At 41.9% G+C, this 20,896-nt stretch overlaps 1 protein-coding gene across 3 annotated transcripts in view; it reads right to left on the minus strand.

The window, feature by feature from the left end:
• The window catches only part of Mlh1 (mutL homolog 1), a 48,583-nt gene that overhangs the window by 24,381 nt on the left and 3,306 nt on the right, over positions 1-20,896 (minus strand). For 2 of the 3 annotated variants that reach the window (XR_004769772.1, XM_027414720.2), the window contains exons 4-12: positions 17,068-17,141; positions 14,992-15,064; positions 13,791-13,882; positions 12,207-12,249; positions 11,764-11,852; positions 9,840-9,952; positions 7,081-7,174; positions 5,074-5,227; positions 2,299-2,654 (exon numbers count right to left, since the gene is read on the minus strand). Coding sequence is in view for 2 of the 3 variants with exons in the window: in XM_027414720.2 (XP_027270521.1) it covers positions 2,299-2,654; positions 5,074-5,227; positions 7,081-7,174; positions 9,840-9,952; positions 11,764-11,852; positions 12,207-12,249; positions 13,791-13,882; positions 14,992-15,064; positions 17,068-17,141 (1,088 nt within the window). In the remaining variant the exon portion in view is untranslated. The remainder of the gene's footprint in view (positions 1-2,298; positions 2,655-5,073; positions 5,228-7,080; positions 7,175-9,839; positions 9,953-11,763; positions 11,853-12,206; positions 12,250-13,790; positions 13,883-14,991; positions 15,065-17,067; positions 17,142-20,896) is intronic. The other variant, XM_035444013.1, reaches the window with a different exon arrangement.

The raw sequence follows: 20,896 nt of genomic DNA on the forward strand, positions 1-20,896 counted from the left end.
CACACTCCTTATCTGACAGCCCTCAGATTTCAAGGGCCTTGACCAAGTAAATTGACCATGTCAAGCCTCATTCACTCAAAAATCATCCCAAGATCTGTCTGTCCATCCTCCCAGCCATCTGATACTGATCTGAACCAACTACATAGAGCAGTGAACACATTAAAAAGGGAAAGCCCTCATGCTTACTTTCTAGTGGGAAAGTTAGCAACAGAAAAACTTTCCAAATCCAATTTTAAATGCTTAATTAAAAAGTTGTATTTTGTATATGGCTGTTTTGCCTGCATGTATGTCTACACACCACATGCATTCTTGATGCCTGTAGATGGCGGAGAGGGCACCGAATCTCCTGGGAGTGGAGTTATAGACAACTGTGATCCGCCATGTTCTGGGTCATCTTTAACCCGGGTCATCTGTAAGAACAGCCAGTGCTCCGCAGGGCGGTGGTGGCGCACAGTCTTTAGTCCCAGCACTTGGGAGGCAGAGGCAGGTGGATCTCTGTGAATTCGAGACCAGCCTGGTCTACAAGAGCTAGTTCTAGGACACCCTCCAAAGCCACAGAGAAACCCTGTCTTGTCTTGAAAAACACAAAACAAAACAAAACAAAACAAACAAAGCAAAAAAAAAAAAAAAAAAAACCAGCCAGTGCTCTTAACTGCTGAGCCATCTTTCTAGTCCTAGACAAGTTTTAATGGCAGATGCTAGGAAGAAAATACAAGGTTACATAATAGACTGGTAGGAATATAAGAGGGAAAGGATCTGTTTGAATGGACAATGTATGGGCTCATACATTTGAATACTTGGTTCCCAGTTGGGGGAAATTAGGAGATATGGTCTTGATGGAAGAGGTATCTCACTGGGGGTGGGTTTGAGGTTTCAAAAGTCCACAACAGGCCTCGTCTCTCTACAATCCACCTCCAACTTGTAGATCATATGGAAGCTCTCAGCTACCGCTCCAGCACCATGCCTGTCTGCCTGCTTACTCCCATGCTTCCTACTTTAACGATCATGGACTGACCCTCTGAACTATAAGCAAGCCCTGAATTAAATGCTTTCTTTTATAAGTTGCCTTGGTCATGGTATCTCATTATATCAATAGAAAAGTAACCAAGACAGAAAGCCTGTGGGAAAAGGTGACATTTGAGTTGAGACATGAGTGGCAAGAGTAGGGTCTTCTAGACTGAGGAACACCAAGGGCAGTAAAATGATCTAAGAAGGCCAGCCAGTCCAGGCCAGCCACAAGAGTCATGTGGTACAGTACTGCAGGTGAGAGCAGGCTGTCAGGGAGCCCTGGAAAGGCTTTCAGCGGGAGGAATATAACCCTGTTTTTGCTTTAAAGGTTTTGTGACTACCTGTCATGAATGTAGCAGAGTCCCCCAAATGGTGAGCAAATGGAATAACCCTTGGCAGGGCAAGAGCATTAAGTAGACACATATAAAGTACCCATGCTTGAAAAACACCTGCATCATTTTATTCTCTGGAGAAACTTCCTTAGAAGCTGTCGTTCTTGATGGCACTCTAAGAGAACATGCACCTCAGGCAAGTGATTTTAAATTGAGCAGTAGGTCATTACCAGCACCTCAGGAGCCTCAGGGGAACTAAGGATTTGGGAACTTGTTAGAGCATGCACTAGAAATGCTCAAGGTTAAATGGCATTTTTATTTCTAAAGCTCTTACACTAACTTTTCCCATGGGCTCATGAACTTCAGGGAATTCTGTAAAGTGGGCTTTTTGGGAAGGAGCAACAGCAGCTGTGATGAGGATGGAAGAGCCATTTTAGGCTTTTCTCTTCAGTCCTCTCCGGTGTCAAGGGTTTGTCAAAATGCTTTATTAAAACCAAAAGCTGCTTGGGGGCTGGAGAGATGGCTCAGAGGTTAAGAGCATTGTCTGCTCTTCCAGAGGTCCTGAGTTCAATTCCCTGCAACCACATGATGGCTCACAACCATCTGTAATGAGATCTGGTGCCCTCTTCTGGCCTGCAAGCATTCATGCACATAGAATACTGTATATAATAAATAAATAAACTCTTAAATCAAAACAAACCTCAAAAGCTGTAGAACACTGTATATAATAAATGAACTCTTAAAACGAAACAAACCCCAAAAGCTGCATCTGTGCTCCTTGTGTTAACTAAGACATAAGCTACTGCCGTTTAAGAGCTCTCACAGGGAACCATGTGAGCCACTGTTAAATGCAGACAGTATACAAGGCCAGAGAACTGTCCCAGTCTAGTCCAAGGCACAACTGATTTATGAGAACCTGCTAGAAGACAGTTTTAGTGAGGAACAGAGGAGGCCACACCTGGGGTTGCTTGGACTGGAAGGGGCTGCTGCTTTCTGTGCCGCTTCTGCAACCCCTTGTACCGTATCCTCCAAGTTCTGACTTGAGGCAGCTGCTTCAGAGGGGATTGGGAGCTCCAACATCTCCACGTCCTTTTGCATGTCAGTCCTGTCTTCTTGGACAGGCTCCTGGGGTGGGCTGGGCAGAACCTTGCTCACAGGCTGGAGAAAGGCGTCAAGCTTCTGGTCCCGGGAGTCTGTGCGGACCATCTGGTAAGCGTAGACCTTGTCACCACTTCCACTAGCAGATGAGGAAGCCACACCCACTGTGGATTTAACCACCTCCCCGGAGGGTCCAGCAAGTCCCGGAAGCAAGGTCTGTTTCAGAAGAGAAGACAGAAGAAAGGGCCAGACTTTAGCACATCAATGTTCAGATACCCCAAAAAGAACAGTACTGGATGAACACATCATAGCCAAACAGAGTTATCAGTACAGTTATCAGTACAGGAGCCAATTCCACTAAAGGGATTTAAAACGTTTAGGAGCGTAACATTCAAAAATTAAGCAAAGTTATTATAATCTTAAAATCAGGTTGAAATGAAGGTTCTATTTTATTTTTTATGATAAAACACACACAGCATAAAACATACCATTTTAACCTTTTTAAGCTAGAACACCATGGTGGTGAATACACTCACAGAGCTGTTCATCCATCCCCAGAACTTTTCACCCCTCCCAACTCACACTCAACTTCCATCTCTCCTCATCACAGGAGAGTCTACGGTTCTACTGTTTGTTTGCTCTTTTAATGTCAGGGAACTGACCCCAAGCTTCTCACATGCTAAACAAGTACTCTACCACCGAACTATAGCCTCAGAGTTCTACTTTTAAATGCACTTAATTCCTTTATTCTGTCCACTGGAGTCTTAAAAATATCAGTGACTACACAGCAGTGGAAACCCCAGGTCCCAGATTCTAGTTACCAAATACCAATCCCACTGTGAGAGTCCACTGAACTCCCCAAGACTCACTGTGATGGAGGGTGAGAAGTCTATGCCTTCTTCTAGAAGGCATATGCCCCCAACTATAATGAACAAAATTTACAAGTAAAAAGATTCTAGGCAAAAGAAAGTTTTTGAGGGACTGAGAGATGACTCAGCAATTAAGATCACTGGCTGCTCTTCCAGAGGCCTTGTGTTCAATTCCCAGCACGCACACGGCAGCTCACAGCTGTCTGTCTCTCCAGGAGATCCGACAGCATCTGACACACAAACATGCATACATACATCTTAAATTAATATTTAATTAAATAAATTAATTAAACAAAAAGAATGTTTTGTGTCTGAATATAGTTATACCTCTAGATTTCCAACTCAAAGGCAATACAGAGGACCAGTGAGAGTTAAATAACACCACAGAGAAACAATCAGCCAATCCAAATGTACATTATGCTATAGGAAACCTAGAGAAGTCAATGAGAACAGCAATTTAAAAAAGGAGAACCTGGGGCTGGCAAGATGGCTCAGTGGGCCACTGTGCTTGTTGCCAAGTTTCACAACCTTAGTTAATCCCTGTTAAGTCACATGCTAGAAGGAAAGAACTGACTTCTGAAAGTTACCTTCTAATCTCCACATGCTCACCATAGCACATGTGCAACCCCCCCCCCCCCCAGATAATGAAAGAGTGGCTTAATTCAAAGGGACTAGACTTAAGGGAAGGCAGGGCTGCTGGCACACACCTGTAATCCCAGTTCTTGGGAGGCAGAAGCAGGAGGATCAGAAGTTTAAAGGTCCTCAGCTACAAGGCCAGCCTAGGCTGTGAAACCCTGTTTTCCACCTATCTACCCCCTCCAATCTATATCTATCTATCTATGGATTGAGAGAAAGAGCCAACTTAAGAGATTCAAAAAATGTAACAACCAAACATTATGACTGGAACATAAGTAGATACAGATTTGAACACTGCTGGTATTAAACAGACTTCTTGATAATTAAAACATTTGAATATAGAATAGTAAATGCTGCTATTGCTATTAATTTTATTATGTATAGCATTTATATTATGATTATATAAAAAACTTTTTATATGTATAATGAAGTATTAAGGAAGAAATAAATGTCTAAAATGCACTTTCAGCTATACTTTTCCCTTCACTAAGCAAGATAGGAATAGCTAAACCAGTACGGCAAAAGGCTGATGTTGTTAAAGCTGGGTAATAGATACATGTACTATTTAATTTTATGTGTGCTTAGAAATATGCATAAAGATTCAAAGTAACAGCTCTATTCAAAAGGGAACAGCTTTCTTGGAAGACAACACAATGCAGAGGAGGGGCTGGGAGGATGGCTCAGTGGTAGGAGCATCTGCGGTGCAAGCACGAGGACCCGATTCAAATGCCCAACACCAGGTCTGACCTGGCTACAGCAGCTATTACCCAATCACTGGGGCAGAGATAGGCAGCTCCTCAGAGCCCACTTGCCACTCAGCCTTGCTCAAAGAGCATCAGTTCAGGGAAAGCCAATCTCAAGGCCATAAAGAGACAGAAAAAAATAATCAACATTCTGCTCTGGCTTCTGCATACAAGTGTGTAGATGCATGATCTGCACACATGTGCATGGTACACACACACACACACACACACACACCACATAAATCCCAGAGAAATGTTACTGAAAGAAAACTATCAAAGTAATACAAAGATAGTTTAAAATTACAACAAAAACTCTGAGTTTTCATCCATGGAACACATCTGAAAGCAGCAGAGGCCCAGAGAGACAGTGGAGGTAGGTGTCCTCACCTGGGTGAAATACATCCTGGACGAATTGGAGCCCAACAGCTTGCCCTCAACGTGCTGCTGCACCCGCTCCAGGATGCTCTCCTCATGCAGAAAGTGGACTTCATGCTTGGTGGGGTGCACATTGACATCTACATTCTGGGGACTGATTTCCAAACTGGCATGAAGAGAGAAAGACCACAAAAGATGGGAAAAACCTACATGTGATAACCAGACAATGTGGAGCCATGACCTCAAACCTTAAGATCAAGTCAGAGAGATTCGATGCCATCTCTGACACCGAGGAGCTGTGCGGCTTTCAGGGAACTGCATCACTTTCCTTGGCCTCAGTTTCATTTGCACAGATTACAGTGGGAATTTAGTCTGCACAGGGCACCCTACATGAGTATGGCAGTTATTCCACGTCAGCTGTCAGCACTCTGGAACTACGGGATTGTCATCTCAGTCCAGGACCTAACTTCTCTGGATGTTTTCTCAGCTTTAAAGACAGGGTAACTGTCAAACTGCCCCTCTTCATTTTTCAGGGGGAAAAAAAGACACAAAGGAAGTGATAGTGAATGCAGAGCTCTTACCCCTGCTCCAAGTCCATCTTTCATGGCTGGCTGATAATGGAGCTCTGTGATATAAAGCTCTGTCAGTAAAGACCACTATGGGGCGACAGGAAGGGTTCCCTAAGCCAGTTTTGGGAGCAAGTCTGTCAGACTTTTCACATACAAAGCAGCCGGCAAGTCATTTCTCCTTGGGCAGTACACCCCCACGACAGTTCCTTAGTGTGTAGATCTGCCTCATACACTTCTCCTCAGTACAAGCAAGCCACAGTCACACTCTTTCACCAGGGGCCTTATCTCGGCACAGGGGTGGTGAAGGATGGAAAGCAAGAGGCTCTATTAATACCCCAGCCCCGGAACGGCTGCTCTCTGCACCTGTTTTTCCTGTCACTCTTCTACTGTTTGTTCAACTCCCTGATTTGCATTCAGTATGCAATTGTTTCATTAAACTTTCCCTGTTCTGTTGCATGATTCCTATCTCCTGTTTAGATCCTGCCTCGTACTAAGACAGACCATGTTGATGACATTACAGATTCATTACCCAGCAAGGAAACACATGATGGAATGAACAACTGCACATTAAATCTAAAAACTACTTTAGTCTATGACCACAATACCCTGAACATACCTGATCTCATCTAAAAACCATTCTGAACCATGGTTTTTACTTCCACTCATTTTTCAGTGAGATCAGAACAAAGAAAATGTTTTTGGAGACAGGGTCTTGCTACACTGGCCTGGAACTTAAAATTCTCCAAAAAATGCTGGGTTTATAGGAGTATTGAGAATGAACTTTCCACCATAGTTTCTTCCAGAAGGATCTCAGTATGAACTGGGCCCTTGGGTAGCCTTGTTGCAAAGAGAATGAATGGTATTTTGCGTGCTGGTTTTTAAAAAGGCTTTTTCAGATAAGCAGAACAAGAAACAGAGAGACCCTGACTTTTTTCTTTTTTAAAGCACTATGGGGTTTGGTTTGAATAAGGCAAGCCCTAAACTATGTGTGATAACTGAAACATGACTGCCAAATCATTTAAGTGAGCCACTGGGATCTGACAAGGTAAGACAAGAACCCTACAGGAAGACAGGTAGGTAAGGGCGGTTACCAAGCAGGCCAACCAACCAGAATCCCCATAAAGATGAAAGGAGAAAATGGACCCCACGAATGTGCCTTCTGACTTCCACATGTGTTCTGTGCCCCAGGCTCACTTTTCCCTCTCTCTCCTCCAGTTAAATAAACAAATAAAAAATCCTTTAAAATGTTTAAAGACTCCCCACAGGGTAGGATGACCCCAGCAGGAAGGAACCACCACAGACTCCCTAAGTAGAACTGTGTCATTTTCCTGTGGGGAAGGACAGAGCATCTGGCACCAGCAGTGCCCAGGACCTGCCCTGGCTGAACACTGCTAGGCAATGTCTTTCACAGAGGGACACTGAGGAGTCTGTCTCAGAGCTGCTCCATTACCTGAGGTATAAGAATGGGTGTGTGTTTTTGGGCAAATATGCTGCATATACAGTTTCTATGGCTTTTCTCAAGGCAGTTGATTCCACCAGCCGGTCTGAAAAAGAAAAGGAGAGTAACCAGGTCAAAACTGTCCTTTAAGATGAGGTCACAGGTGCATAGTCACACATGGTAATGAAGTCACCTTGTGAAGAACTGGAGTAACATCTTTATCTGTCACAAATTTTCAGCATCTTGCCTCAGGTTTGGGGCTCTTCCTCTCATCCAAGCAGCAGAAAGAATGAGAGAGTACCCAATTCTGGCTCTTCCTACCCCCCACATCAACTCCTGTATAATAGCTTTGCTATCTTTGGACCTCAGAAGCTCTCAGATGTTTCAATACACAAAGACAAAGCTACCAACCACACATGCCAAGTGCTGACAGATACCACAATGGTGAATAACTAATTCTGGCCAAGTGTCCAACAGGACAACAGAGTATGTGTGACAGACATGAGGTCAGAGAGCAGCTAACTCTGTCAAAGGGGTTCCAATATGAGGGTTCCTATAGTTGGTTGTTTTACTTTTTGGGGACCCACCATCCAGCTCCCAAATAAATACATGGAGAATTATTCTTACTTATGAATGCCTGGCCTTAGCTTGTCTTGTTTCTAGCCAGCTTTTCTAACTTAAATTATCCCATTTCTCTTTATGTTTTGCCTCTGGGCTTTTTACTTTTTACTTTTCTTTTACCACTGTTCCTGGATTGCTCTGAACAACCGCTGTGAAACATACACAACTCGGACGCTACAGAGGTGGCTCAGCAGTCGAGCACCGGCTGCTGCTCTTACACAGGACCCCAGAGCGCACACCATGCAGCTCACAGCCACCCGCAGCTCCAGCTCTAGGGGACCCAACAGTCCCTTCTCGGCACAGACTCTCACATCCGTGCATGTGTGCGCACGCGCGCGCACACACACACACACACACACACACACCACACATACACACACACACACACACACACACACGCACATACACACACACACACACACACACACCACACATACACACACACGCACATACACACAGACACACACACACACACGCACACACAGACACAGACACACACACACGCACACACACACACGCACACACCACACATACACAGACACACACAGACACACACACACACAGACACACACACACACACAGACACACACACACACAGACACACACACAGAATTTAAGATGCACAATTTGAGACATTTAGAGCCACTTACTGCTCAAAAAAAAAAAAAAAAAAAAAAAGAAAGAAAGAAAATACATAATTTCCAATAGCAAAGAAGATAAAAACTAAAGTCATGAAGAAGTGCTTTCTAATAAAGGCAAAGAACCTGACAGACACCAGAGATACATGTGCATTCATATGCTTGGCTGCGCTATTTACAATAGCAAGAAAATAAATCATCCAGGGTGTTTATCACCAGATATAGCGTGAAAATGTGTTCCATATACACAGTGGAATTTTATTAAGTCATAAAGAAAAATGAAATCATCAATCTTACAGAAAGACGAATTGAGCTGGAAATTATAGTGAGTGAGTTAACTCAGGAACTAAGTTAATTAAGTTAACTTAGGAAGACAAACGTGGCATGGGATAGATGACCGTGACATGAAAATGGAAAAGGAACAACTAGGCACGAAGGGCACAGGCAGTGGGAGGGGAGCTGAGGAGAGACAAAAAGTATGCATGAAAATGCCATGAAACCTTTTACTCTGTATGCAAATTAAGAAACAAAGTAAATGTATCTATGCCTTCTGGAGAGATGGGTCAGCAGTTAAGAGCACCTGTTGCTCATGTAGAGGGCCCAGGCCAGTTCCCAACACACACATGGTGGTTCACAACCATCCTTAACTCCAGTTCCAGGGAATCCAACGCCTTCTTGCCTCCAAAGGCACCATGCATACACGTGGTGCAGAAGCATACATGAAGGGAAAACATTCATATATGCAAAATAAATCCAAAAATAAATTTATTTTAAAAGTCTATACTCATGTCTTAGGTGTATGCTGTCCTCTTTCTAAGTCTTCCTCTTTCATTCTCTCAATATCCATCTTAAATCTGTATCAAAAATTGATTCTTAGCAAACTCCAATTTTGCTTAAAAAAAAACTTTGAAGTTAAGAATATGAAAATCAAATGCTTGGAAAAACGCTTCTTGCATCTGAACAGAAGCTAAGTTCAGACTGCTGAAGGTTGGGGGGCAATGTTACTCTAGTACCATCAAACCCTTGCAATATACAATTAAGCTACACAAATCCAAAATTCAAAGAGTACCTAGTTAATAAGACTCACGAAATTAATAGGTCATCAGAGAGATAAAAACTATTTCAAGGTAATTTAATTTCTTCCTTGATTTCTATAATTATCCTTAGTGCCATAAATTTAATTCTTTAAAAGAAAAACTCTTAAGGGTCTTAGGATTCAACTCTCTAGTGATAATGTCTAGTGATAAAACCAAGTCTTGGTTTTCTGCTATACAATGTGGAAAAGCAGCCCCTGAGTGAGGGGCAGAGTGGGGCCTGCTTGTAAAGGCTGTGATGTAACCATATGAGGAAGGCATTCTAGCCTACACAGCTCAAGGTAAAGAACCAGACTGAAGATAAAACAAGGCCAAACTCTTGACATGAAGTTTGCCCTGTGTAATCTAACCTGTGAGTCAGGAACTCTCCAGGTTCCATAAAGCTCTCTGTGTAGACACTTTACTCTTTCTCACTTACGGTTGATGAAGAGTAGGAAAATGCACTTCTTCACAGAGTAGTTTGCATTGGATATATAGCCATTCATTTTGAAAGCCAGGGTTTTATCTTCACACCCAACTTCTATCAGCTCTCTGTTTAGAAAAGAGAAATTTTGAGATTTTTCAAAATATAAGAAATCTCAAATGTTATACAATAGGAAAAAACAGGGCTGTCCCATAAACCAAGTCTGCAAAAAAAACAAACCAAAACAAAAACCCAAAACACACAAACTAAAAACAAAACAAACAAACAAACAAAAAACAACAACAACCCTGAGACTAGGTTCAGCTGAGGTCCTATGAGTCCACTCACCATCTGTCTATCCATCTATCCACCTACCTACTCAGCGTTTTCAAGTACTTGTGTTGAGTGCCGGGCACTACTTTAACTACTGAGAAGTAAGACGGGTCTAAGCCTTCATAATTAAATCCCAAAGCTTTAAGTCCCCAAACTCATCTCTCTTGACGTGAATCTTTACTGTACTGAACAGCACCATCATGAGGTTTGCAAGAGTGTTTATTGGCAAGGACAGGTAAACAGTCTGTCTCTCTGAAAAGCCACACTTATTTCTTCCTAAGTTTTCAGAATGAACCTGTTGGCAGCTAGTTAATTCCTAGTAGCCTTCATTTTTCCCCAGTCTTCATTGACTCCAAAGATTTCTCCTTCTTGTCCTGTTTTCTTTGACACATCAGTACAGTCTGCTAATGAATGGCATAATTATCTCATGTCCTTCCAGCTAGAGTCCTGAGACAGCAAGAATCACTCCAGCTGTCCACACTGTATCCCTACCACAGCACAGCACTCACTGGACCTTGCTGTGTAGACCGGGGCTGTTTTTCCTGGGGTGACATGTCCTCAGTCCTAGGATGCACAGTGAAGCCTGCAGTGTTGGACACACACACTGACCCACAAACCCTTTCTTCCTCCAATGTCACAGGCCAGTTTGGAAGCCTACTTCTGGAAATGCTCTCTAGGGATGATGTCTAAACTCTTACAGCCTCTGGGAATTCCATGACTAATGCTCCATCTTAGAATCTTGTCAAAAGCTCTTAAAAGTTATCCTGTAGAATGCAGAGATTTTCCTTTGATCTAGACATACAGTTTTTTATATTAACTCATTTACATTTAATTAGGAAGAAAAGGGTGATGACAAGCAAACTACTTGTTCCCTTGGTTTTACCCAAAGAATAAACAGTTTGTCCTTGGAAGCAAAATTTCAGTATTAGGACAACTTCCAATGCTTTTGAGAACTTGGGGAAAACTAAGGCAGGTCCAGTTGGCTCCATCTGTGCAAGGAGTACCTCATGTATGCTTGGCATAGGAAGAATCTTAATATTGTCACCTGGGGTGTGGTGTGAGCCTTTGGGACTTTGTGAAGTTCAAATCAGAAGTCCTAGAAAGGAACTTGTGAGGGAAATGCTGGGTTTACAAACAGAGGGGAGCTCAAGAAGAACCAGAAGCAAATTCTTCTCTCCGGCCTTCTGTGATAATGACAGCTGCTAACATCTGCAAATCTAGTCCTTAAGAACAGAAAATTTCACTTCAAATAAGAAATGCAACTAATGCTGAATGGTAAATAAATTAAATCCTCATCCTGTAATAATGCAATAAGAGGAAAATAGGAACATCAAGGGTAACAGAATTATAAATTATAAACATTTTGATAACAAAGGCCAAAAGAACAAGCAGATCTACAGGCACAGCACTCAAGAGGTAAAACTCCCAGAGAGCACTGATTATGTGGGATAGTGACTGCATCAACTAACATGAAACATGAAAACAAGTTGACTAGACCAACTCTGACAGCATCCATTATCTTGGCAATTTTCAAAATAATACAATGGGTTGATGAATCAAGGGAAAGAATTGGAAAGATTTTGTTATACGTGGACTACTCACATACCGACTAACAGCACTCCCGAAGATGGAGCGAATGTTGTCCACTGTTGTAGCATTGGGTAGTGTTCTGATATCAGCAACTGTCTCACCTTGCTGAAAAACAGACAGCATGATGACTTGAAAGTCCTAAGAAGAAGGACTTTCCTTAAAAATCTGCTTTTCTTTCCTAATATAAACTGTCTTTCAGAAGTCATAGCTTAGGCACTCGAGATGGACCAGCCATTAGACAACGCTGGCTACTACTCTTGCAGAGGTCCCAAGTTCTTTTTCCAGCATCCACATGGCACTCACAGCCATCCATAACTCTAGTTCCAGGGGATTTGATGCCCTCTTCTGGTCTCTGTGGGCACCAGGCATGCGCATGGTACAAAGAAATGCATGCAGGGAAAATATTTGTACATATAAAACAAAAAGGAATATATATTTTGAAAAAAAATCATGACTTACTTTTTTAACTGAGAAACTAATGCCTGAATTATGTATTGAATACCTGGAAAAGAAAGGGTTAAAGCTAAGCAGATGGTAGTCAAAAGCATAATAAATTCAGAGATCTACTTTTAATTAAATAAATTGGTAGATTCATAAGAAAAAGGTGACTTAAACAAAGACATGTACAATCAAAATACTTTGGTATAACCTATATTGACCACAAGAAAACAAAGCAACAGTCTCATGGAGACACCAATGCCAAATGCGACTAAGTCAAACAATATGACCCTGCAGGATTATTTTCATGGCATCACTTGGCCGCCCCACTGCTTTTTCCAGGCTGCTGGGTCCTGTTCCAGTATCTCCATAGCCTTTCTGAAGATGACTTTATTACTTCTCTGTTCACCAACCCCATGAACTGAAGAACTGTGTTTAGTGAAATGCATTTATTAAATAACAATTTTCCACCTTACTACACTTAGAACCAAAACAATCACTGAGAATATTTTTGACATTGATTTATATAACTGCACTAGAGGGAATGGAGAGGGCTAAGGGACCTAATACATAAACCAGTTCCTGTATGGACAAATGTATTTTAGATATACTGAAAGACAGTTGACACAAACAACTATTAAGATTCAAAGACACCAGGCAGTGGTGGCACATGCCTTTATTCCCAGCACTTAGGTGGTGGGTCTCAGTGCGTTCAAGGTCAGCCTGGTCTACAAAGCAAGTTCCAGGTCAGCCAGAGCTGCTACACAGAAACTCTGTCTCAAAAAAAAAAAAAAAAAAAAAAGCTATCTTTATGGGCTGGAGAGATAGCTCAGAGGTTAAGAGCACTGGCTGCTCTTCAGAGGTCCCGAGTTCAATTCCCAACAACCACATGGTGGCTCACAACCATCTGTAATGAGATCTGATGCTCACTTCTGGCATGCAAACATACATGCTGGCAGAACACTGTATACATGATAAATAAATAAACTTAAAAACAAAAAAAACAAAGACACTTGGGTTCAAAGCCCCTGCTGTAGCCATTTGTACCAATATATTACCATTATTGAAACATAATTCCGCTTTTAGCTGCTCTGAGTCCCCTTCTGTTAACAGCCTCCAAGTTGCTTTGGGAAACTCCTTTTATCCCATTCTTCCCAAGGCATGCTAAGATGGCAACCAAGAAGTTTTCCCAGAGCTGTGTGTACAGAGCCATGGATCCCAATAATGCCAATCATAGCACTGTCCAGGGCAGGACTTCAAAGTGGAGGCAGAAGAGAACAGGAGGCTCTCCAGTCACCGTCTTACCTCTTCCTACCCAGTGAGCAACTGTTCAGTGATTTCTTTTTGGCTCAAGGTAGCTAAGATCAGTTTGTTTCATCTACCAGCAAAGAACCCCCAACCAAAAGAGAGCAACTGTACACCAGACCCCCCCCCCCCTCGGCAAGATAAGTCAAACTCAGGACTGCTGAGCAAACTGGGAGCAGAACAGCAGGTGGGTCAGCTTTGTTGTCTACACCTAGCTTTCAAGCACTCCCAATTTACAAGCACTGGGCACAGTCCTTTAGTGCAGAGCTCAAGGACTCACTCCCAATTTTTGGACAGTACCTGCCAACAACTTCCAAAATCTTCCCATACTCTTCACTTGGATTTTTCAAAGCTTTCCTCCTTGTCATTATGTTGTAAAAAAGGTCCTCCACCTGAAGAGAGATCCAGTTGTCTTACAAGTTCATGGATGTACGTGGAAAGCTTTGACTGTCTACCTAAAGCTGGATCTCAAGGTGGTGAATCCAGGGACATTACCAACAGCAATGTCCTAAGTCCTTACTCGGTGAGGGTAAAGGATAAGGAAACATCAACAAAGGGATTAAAGGGTATTTTTCCTGAATCCCACATTCACTGACTTCTCAAATAGATAATGGGGATGGCTCTATGGCACGCTGTTTGTTAGAAATATAAAGGGCTAAAAATATGAGGACATTCAAAATTGTCTTGCTCAAGAAAGTAGACAATTTAGGAGGCCATGAATATAACTCTACAATCAATTACTATTTTACATGGTATTCAGAGACAGCTTTCAAACTAAAGTCAATCATACAACTCTGGAGGTAATTTGGAGTTATCAACAATCACACTATGTATGTAGCTAAGGCTTCATCCAGCTAGCCAGCATTTTGAAGCACGAATTTTTCCTGCCTCCTGCCTGCCTATCATGCCCAGGACTTAGGATGAACTACAGCTGGGGTCAGGAGTAAAAGGTCCAGAGGTGTGTAACATGACAGTGAGGTACTCTATGGGATCCCAGACTGGAAAGACACGGAGATGCTATGATAAGATTCTTGATGGTTTCCTCTTGACTAACAACACTCACACCACCTACCCAAGGCCCCGAGAGGCAGACCGGAGGGAATTCTTTGTTCCACTGGGGACACTGGAAACTGAAATTCTGAGATGTTAAATGCATTGCCTATGAATACACAAGCACTGAAAGAAGACAGGGACTCTGACCCATGTCTTCTAGAATCAACCATAATGTTTTTTCAATACCAACTACTCTGCCACTGATTTTTACCATCCCAGCTCCTCACAAAAGACAAGAAGGTAGACAGGCTACCATGTTATAAAACCCAATAATCGTTTTTTCTTACTTAGAAGCTTAGGTATCTTGGGGCTTCTATTACAAGTTCAAATTTATTTATTTATTTTTTTTTTTACACCAGAAACTCAGAGCCCATTTGGTTATGTTTTTTTATTCAGCATTCCCACTAAGCTGTTTGTCACCAGTTTTATTCCCATGTTCCACTCTTACCGTAATCTGGGTACCCTGGTTGCCTGCACATGGTTTAGGAGGGGCTTGCAACTTTCCATCCGAGTAACTTGCCCTAGTCAGAAAACAGGAAAGATTATTAGTATCTAACAGGATGCTTATCCACAGCATAAATACAAAAATCACAGTATAGGCATAGTAGCATATATCTATAATCCCAACACTGGAAATACCTTGCAAGTTCCTGAACTACATAAAACAACAAATACATTAATACTCCACATTTCAAATGACAAACATCACTCTTTAAAAAAGCTTACAAATAAATAAAACCTCATACACCAAAATTCACCAAGCCCAAAGTCTATGTAGCTCAATGAACTTCTACATAGTTAGAACAGACAGTGAGGGGTGAGCTGTGGAGCTTCACATTAAATTTGACACCTTCAGTACAAATATATTTCACATATTATCCACCACCCGAAACAAAAATCCACAACAGAACTAGTAAAACAGTGCATTTTCTAATCTCTTTCATAATTGTGTCTATTACCTGGATTTGGTCCATATTACCACACTTTAAAAATGAAAATGTTATCAATACATTATAACATAGCCATGTTATATATTAATTGGATTTTAAAGCCCTATTACAGCAAATCTTGCCTGAGCTGTTAAATTCTGAGTTCCTAACCAACAATTTTGCCATTGCTTAAGGTAACTTTAAATGTTGCTGCAGTTCCGCACCATTTGCCTGCTGAGGTCCTGAGTCTTTAAAAAGTACTTAGCCAGCAACAGCAATGTACACCTGTAATTGCAGGCACTTGAGAGACAAAAGCAGCAAGGTCATTGCAAGTTCCCAGTAGCCAGAGCTACACAGTAAGACTGTCTCAAAAACAAAACAAAACAAAATACAATATTCCACAAACAAACTAGTTCTTCATCTGGCACAGGGACAGTCATTTTATCCATGTATAGACCAATGTGCTAAGTGATCCAGCAAAAAGAACCCTTCAGCCTGGTTTGGGGGGGTTGGGGGAGCAGCTAGGTAGGTGATAGCATCAGAGAAAAGAAGGAATTCATCCAGGCTTTGAGGAGGAATAGGTTCAAAAGACTAGAGCAAGAAAAACCATCTCATAAGTCAGAGAGTAAGGAATTTTAGAACACATGGCACTGGTAGCATGTGGAAAGAAGGGGCTAGGAAAGGGGTTCAGGACATATGGGAAGTCTTAGTTAGGGTTCCTATTGCTGTGATTAAACACCATGACTAAAGAAAATTGGGGTGGAAAGGGTTTATTTGGTTTATATTTCCACATCACAGTTCATCATCAAAGAAATCAGGACAAGAACTGTGCAGGGTAGGAACCTGGAGGCAGGAGCTGATGCAGAGGCCATGGAGGGAGCTGCTTACAGACTTGTTCCTCATGGCTTGCTCAGACTGCTTTCTTCTTTTTCTTGTTTTGTTTGATTTTGGTTTTTTGAGACAGGGTTTCTCTGTGTAGCCCTGGCTGTCCTGGAACTTGCTCTGTAGACCAGGCTGGCCTCAAACTCACAAAGATCCGCCTGCCTCTGCCTCCAAAGTGCTGGGATTAAAGGCATTAGCTACCACCACCTGGCACAACTTATCTCTTAAGAAGCCATAAAGTGGGGCTAGAGAGATGACTCAGCTGTTAAAAGCACTGGCTGATCATCCAGCAGAGCATAGAGGCCAAAGAGAAAAGGTGAAGAAAGGAGTTTCACTAACCCTTTACAGGAGCATCTTATGACCTGGAAACTTCCAGAGGACCTGGATTCTATCCCCAGAATTCACATGGCAGCTTACAATCATTTGTAACTCAGTCCCAGACCTCACACCCTCTTCTGGCCTCCAAAGGCACCAGACATATACTTGGTATACAGACATGCAAGCAGTCAAAATAACCATACACATAAAATAAATTATTTTAAAATTGAAAAAGAAGCCATGAAGAAAGAGTACCACGATTATCCCTGTGGATGAACACTTTATCCATACGAAGGGAAGAAAACTAATGTCTTAATAACAACAACAAAGTAACACTTACATTTAGGGAGGGTCACACTGAGACCCAATACCTCACAAAAGTCATCAGCACATACCTGTATGCACATTTTCCATCAGCTGTTTTGGTTGTAATAGTAACATGAGCCACATGGCTTATACTTGCCAAAGCCTAGGGAGGGAAGGAAAGAGATGAAAGAAAAACTGTTGCTTCATCAAAAGTCTCTTTTGATCTACATTAATGTTGTACCAATGAACAATTTGATGATGCTCTAGGAAAAAGAGATAAAATCCAGTTTATAGGGTAATTACTAAAACAAGGGAAAGCATACATTAAAACTCCAGAAGGAATCACACCAATACTTCCTGTGTTAACAGCAACTGTATCTCATGCTGGTACACAGGGACCGTGCTGGACAGTTTCCCATTACCTTAACAATATACGAGGTGACCAATATACAGACAAAAGGCTTCTCTGTAGCTCATGGTTTTAGAGAACCCACTCGATGGTCAGTAGGCCCTGATGCTTTGGTACTACGCTGATGAAATTCATCATGGCATGGAGATCATTGAGACCAAAGCCACTCACACCTGACATCCACAGAGGCCAAACAGAAAAGGACCAGGAAGTGCTCACTATCCTCTCCCTTTATCCTCAATAATCTCCCAATAACAACAAACTGAGGATCACACTTTCAGTGCATGGGTCTCTAGGGAACACTTTTCATATTTAATATATTTTCAGTATCTTCCAAGAAATTAAAAATGTGCCTTCAGAAAGAAAAAAACAAGATTTCTCAAAACTGCTTTATAGAAACAATTACACTTTTTAAAAAGATGAATTTAAATTTGTCACAATGGGTCTGTGCAAGATCTTTACAGCTGAGGCAGTTTCAATTATTAAAAGGAACATGGCTCTGCTTGGGTACCTAAGGCAGGAGGATCACCTGAACCCAGGAGCTTGAGATCAGCAAGAGAGCTTGACCCCGTGTCAAAAACCAATGAACAAAAAAGGGAATAATATGCTTTAGGCAGAGAGATTACTTGATTATCACCAGATTTCCCAGGTTGTGTAATCTATCTCTTTCTCCCTCTGTAGCCAGGCTGGCCTCAAACTCTCAACTGTCCCATTTAGCTTCCACGTACCGCTATTATAGGCATGTACCATTGTACCCAGCTTGGCTTATATAATTTTCAACACTTACAAACTTGAGCTCAGGGGTGGGGGAGGAGGGGAGGGAGAGGGAGCTGGGATTGACATATGAAGCAGGCTTTTTTATTAAAAAAACAAAACAAAACAAAAACCAAAACTTGAGCTCAGGTGGTAGTGCAGCTTGTAATTCCAGTATTTTGGAGGTAAAAGCAGGAAAATCAGGAGCTTAAGACCAGCCTCAGGACATAAGGAGTTCAAGGCTAAGCAGGGTGATAATGACCTGGTTCAAATCTTAAATATAGAGACCTGTGTAAAGCAAGGCCTGCTCATAGGAGACAATCTTATGTATTTTCAGGAAGTGGGCCAATAAACACAGCACAGCAGACAGCCCTGCTGATTTAGAAGGAGCCTTTTCAAGTAGACAGGAACGTAGACTCTGGGGGCAGAATGCCTAGATTCTCTCTCCACTTTTTCATTATCTAGAGTGTCAGAGACTGGGTGTTTCACATATCCAGTGTCAGTTTCATCACGTGAATCAGGGAAATGGTCAATCTATACTGTCCGGCTATTGGAAGAAAGAAGAGCTAATTCACAAAGGGTCCTGAGAACATCCTTCAATATATAATATATCTCCTGTCTAATTATTCGGTAACTCAGAGTTAGACTAAGGGTTCAGGAGGCCGGGGCTTAGAAAATGGCCCACAGAGTTGTGGCTAGGATGAGACCACCTTCCCATAACCTAACCAGACAGCTGCAAGGTGAGCCTTTTAGAAACAGTCTACTGAGAACAATTTTCCAGTCACTGTGAGCAAGAGGGTACTTGGGACTATCCTGGTTTGACCTAAACAGCCTTAGTCACTTGTATTGCTTCGAAGAGATACCATGATCATGGCAACTCATTAAAAAGAAAGCATTTAAACTCCCATCCATATATGAAGTTAATGGACTAATAACCCTTGAAACTGTAAGCAAGCCTGCCAGCAGGCAGGCAAGCATGGTGTTGGAGGAGCAGCTGAGAGCTACATCCTGATCCTCAAGCAGAGAGGAGAGTCTGGGCCTCACAGAGGCTTTTGAGACCTCACCATGTACCAACAAGGCCACACCTCCTAGCCTTTCTAATCCTTTCCAACAGTTACACTCGCTGGTGACTAAGCATTCACTTATGTGAGCCTATGGAGGCCATCTTATTCAAACCACCACAGCCTTTGATGAAAACACTCAGAGGCCCCCAAATGAAAACATGTTCCTTTTCTTCTCTCATTTAATTCACTTCTCACAAATTCATTACACCGATAGAGCTTCCTGAGAGGGACAGTACCCTACCCAAACTGGAATTTCTGCCATATCTGACACATCTTCTGATTTCAGAACTATACAGTGAAATGCTGTTTTAGAGCATTAACTTTGTGGTAATTTGGAAGGGAGGGGACAATATACCCCTATTTGAGCTGGACAGTGGTGGCACAAGCCTTTAATCCCAGCACTTGGGACACAGAGGCAGGCAGATCTCTGTGAGTTCAAGGCCATCCTAGTCTACAGCATGAGTTTCAGGACAACCAAATTTACACAGAGAAGCCCCATCTGGAAAAATTAAAAAAAAAAAAAAGAAAAAGAAAAAAAGAAAGGAAAAGAAAAAAAGATACCCCTATTGATAGTTTTAAAACATGTATTTTTACCTAGGAATGTTATTTGAACAATTTTATCCTAAGGAAATAACTAAACAAAACACAGTGTTGTGCACAAGTATTCATTAAAGTCTCCATAAGGAAAAAATGTACAGCCTAAACGTTCAACAAGAAACCAAGACTTAAACTACAGTCATACATGGAATGTATGCACAAACCATGCAGCCTCTGTAAGGAATGGAATCATAAAAACAGGCACACTGTCATGAAACACCATGACCAAAAGCCACCTGGGCAGGAAAGGGCAGATTTGGTTTACTCATTCCAATCTCTATCCATCGTGAAGGGAAGCTAGGAAGGAGCCTGAGGCAGAGACCTGGAGGCAGGAACTGAAGCAGAGACCATGGAGGAACACTGCTCCCTGGCTTGCTCAGTTTGCTTTCTTACTAGCCCAGCACTGCCCACAGCAGACAATCTTATGGGGGCATTTTCTTGACTGAGGTTCCATCTTCCCAGAAGAACCTACCCTGCATCAGAAGGTTGACAAAAAACTAACCAGTACCCAGAAGATTCTCATTTTAGTTTCTAAAACACTTTTGTTTTCTATTTCATATATCCCTAGACATTTATCCATACACATTTCAACATAAAAACTCAATCCCAATTTTTCTAAGAAAACTAAATACTGCCAAATAACTAATATGTTCAAATATTTCTGCCTTGAAAAAGAAAAAACAATCACCATTTGTTCAAATTAGTATCTAGATAAGATTCAATGAATTATGAGTGTGGGGGCACTGGGGAGACAGAGCAGGCAGATCTGAGAGAGAGAGAGAGAGAGAGAGAGAGATCAAATGGGGTGGATCCTCAGGCCCTTCAAATGCCAAAGTTTGCAGGTCCTTGCTCTTCTCTGCTCTTTATTCCTGTGCAGTTTACAGGTTGAGTCTATTATATGCAGTTTTCTAATCCCAGTTTACGATACCATTCCTACATGCCCCTATATTTTCCATACACTGGTATGCAGATGAAAGTGTTGATCAGATTCACATTTGATTTTTTGATAAAACTTCATAGGTGGTATAAAGGGACTTTTATAAAGAGACAAGTGGTATCCAGTGCCTCTGTAGATAAAACAGTATATCTAGTATT

This window comes from Cricetulus griseus, chromosome 4 (assembly GCF_003668045.3).
Source record: "Cricetulus griseus strain 17A/GY chromosome 4, alternate assembly CriGri-PICRH-1.0, whole genome shotgun sequence".
Classification (NCBI taxonomy): Eukaryota; Metazoa; Chordata; class Mammalia; order Rodentia; family Cricetidae; genus Cricetulus; species Cricetulus griseus.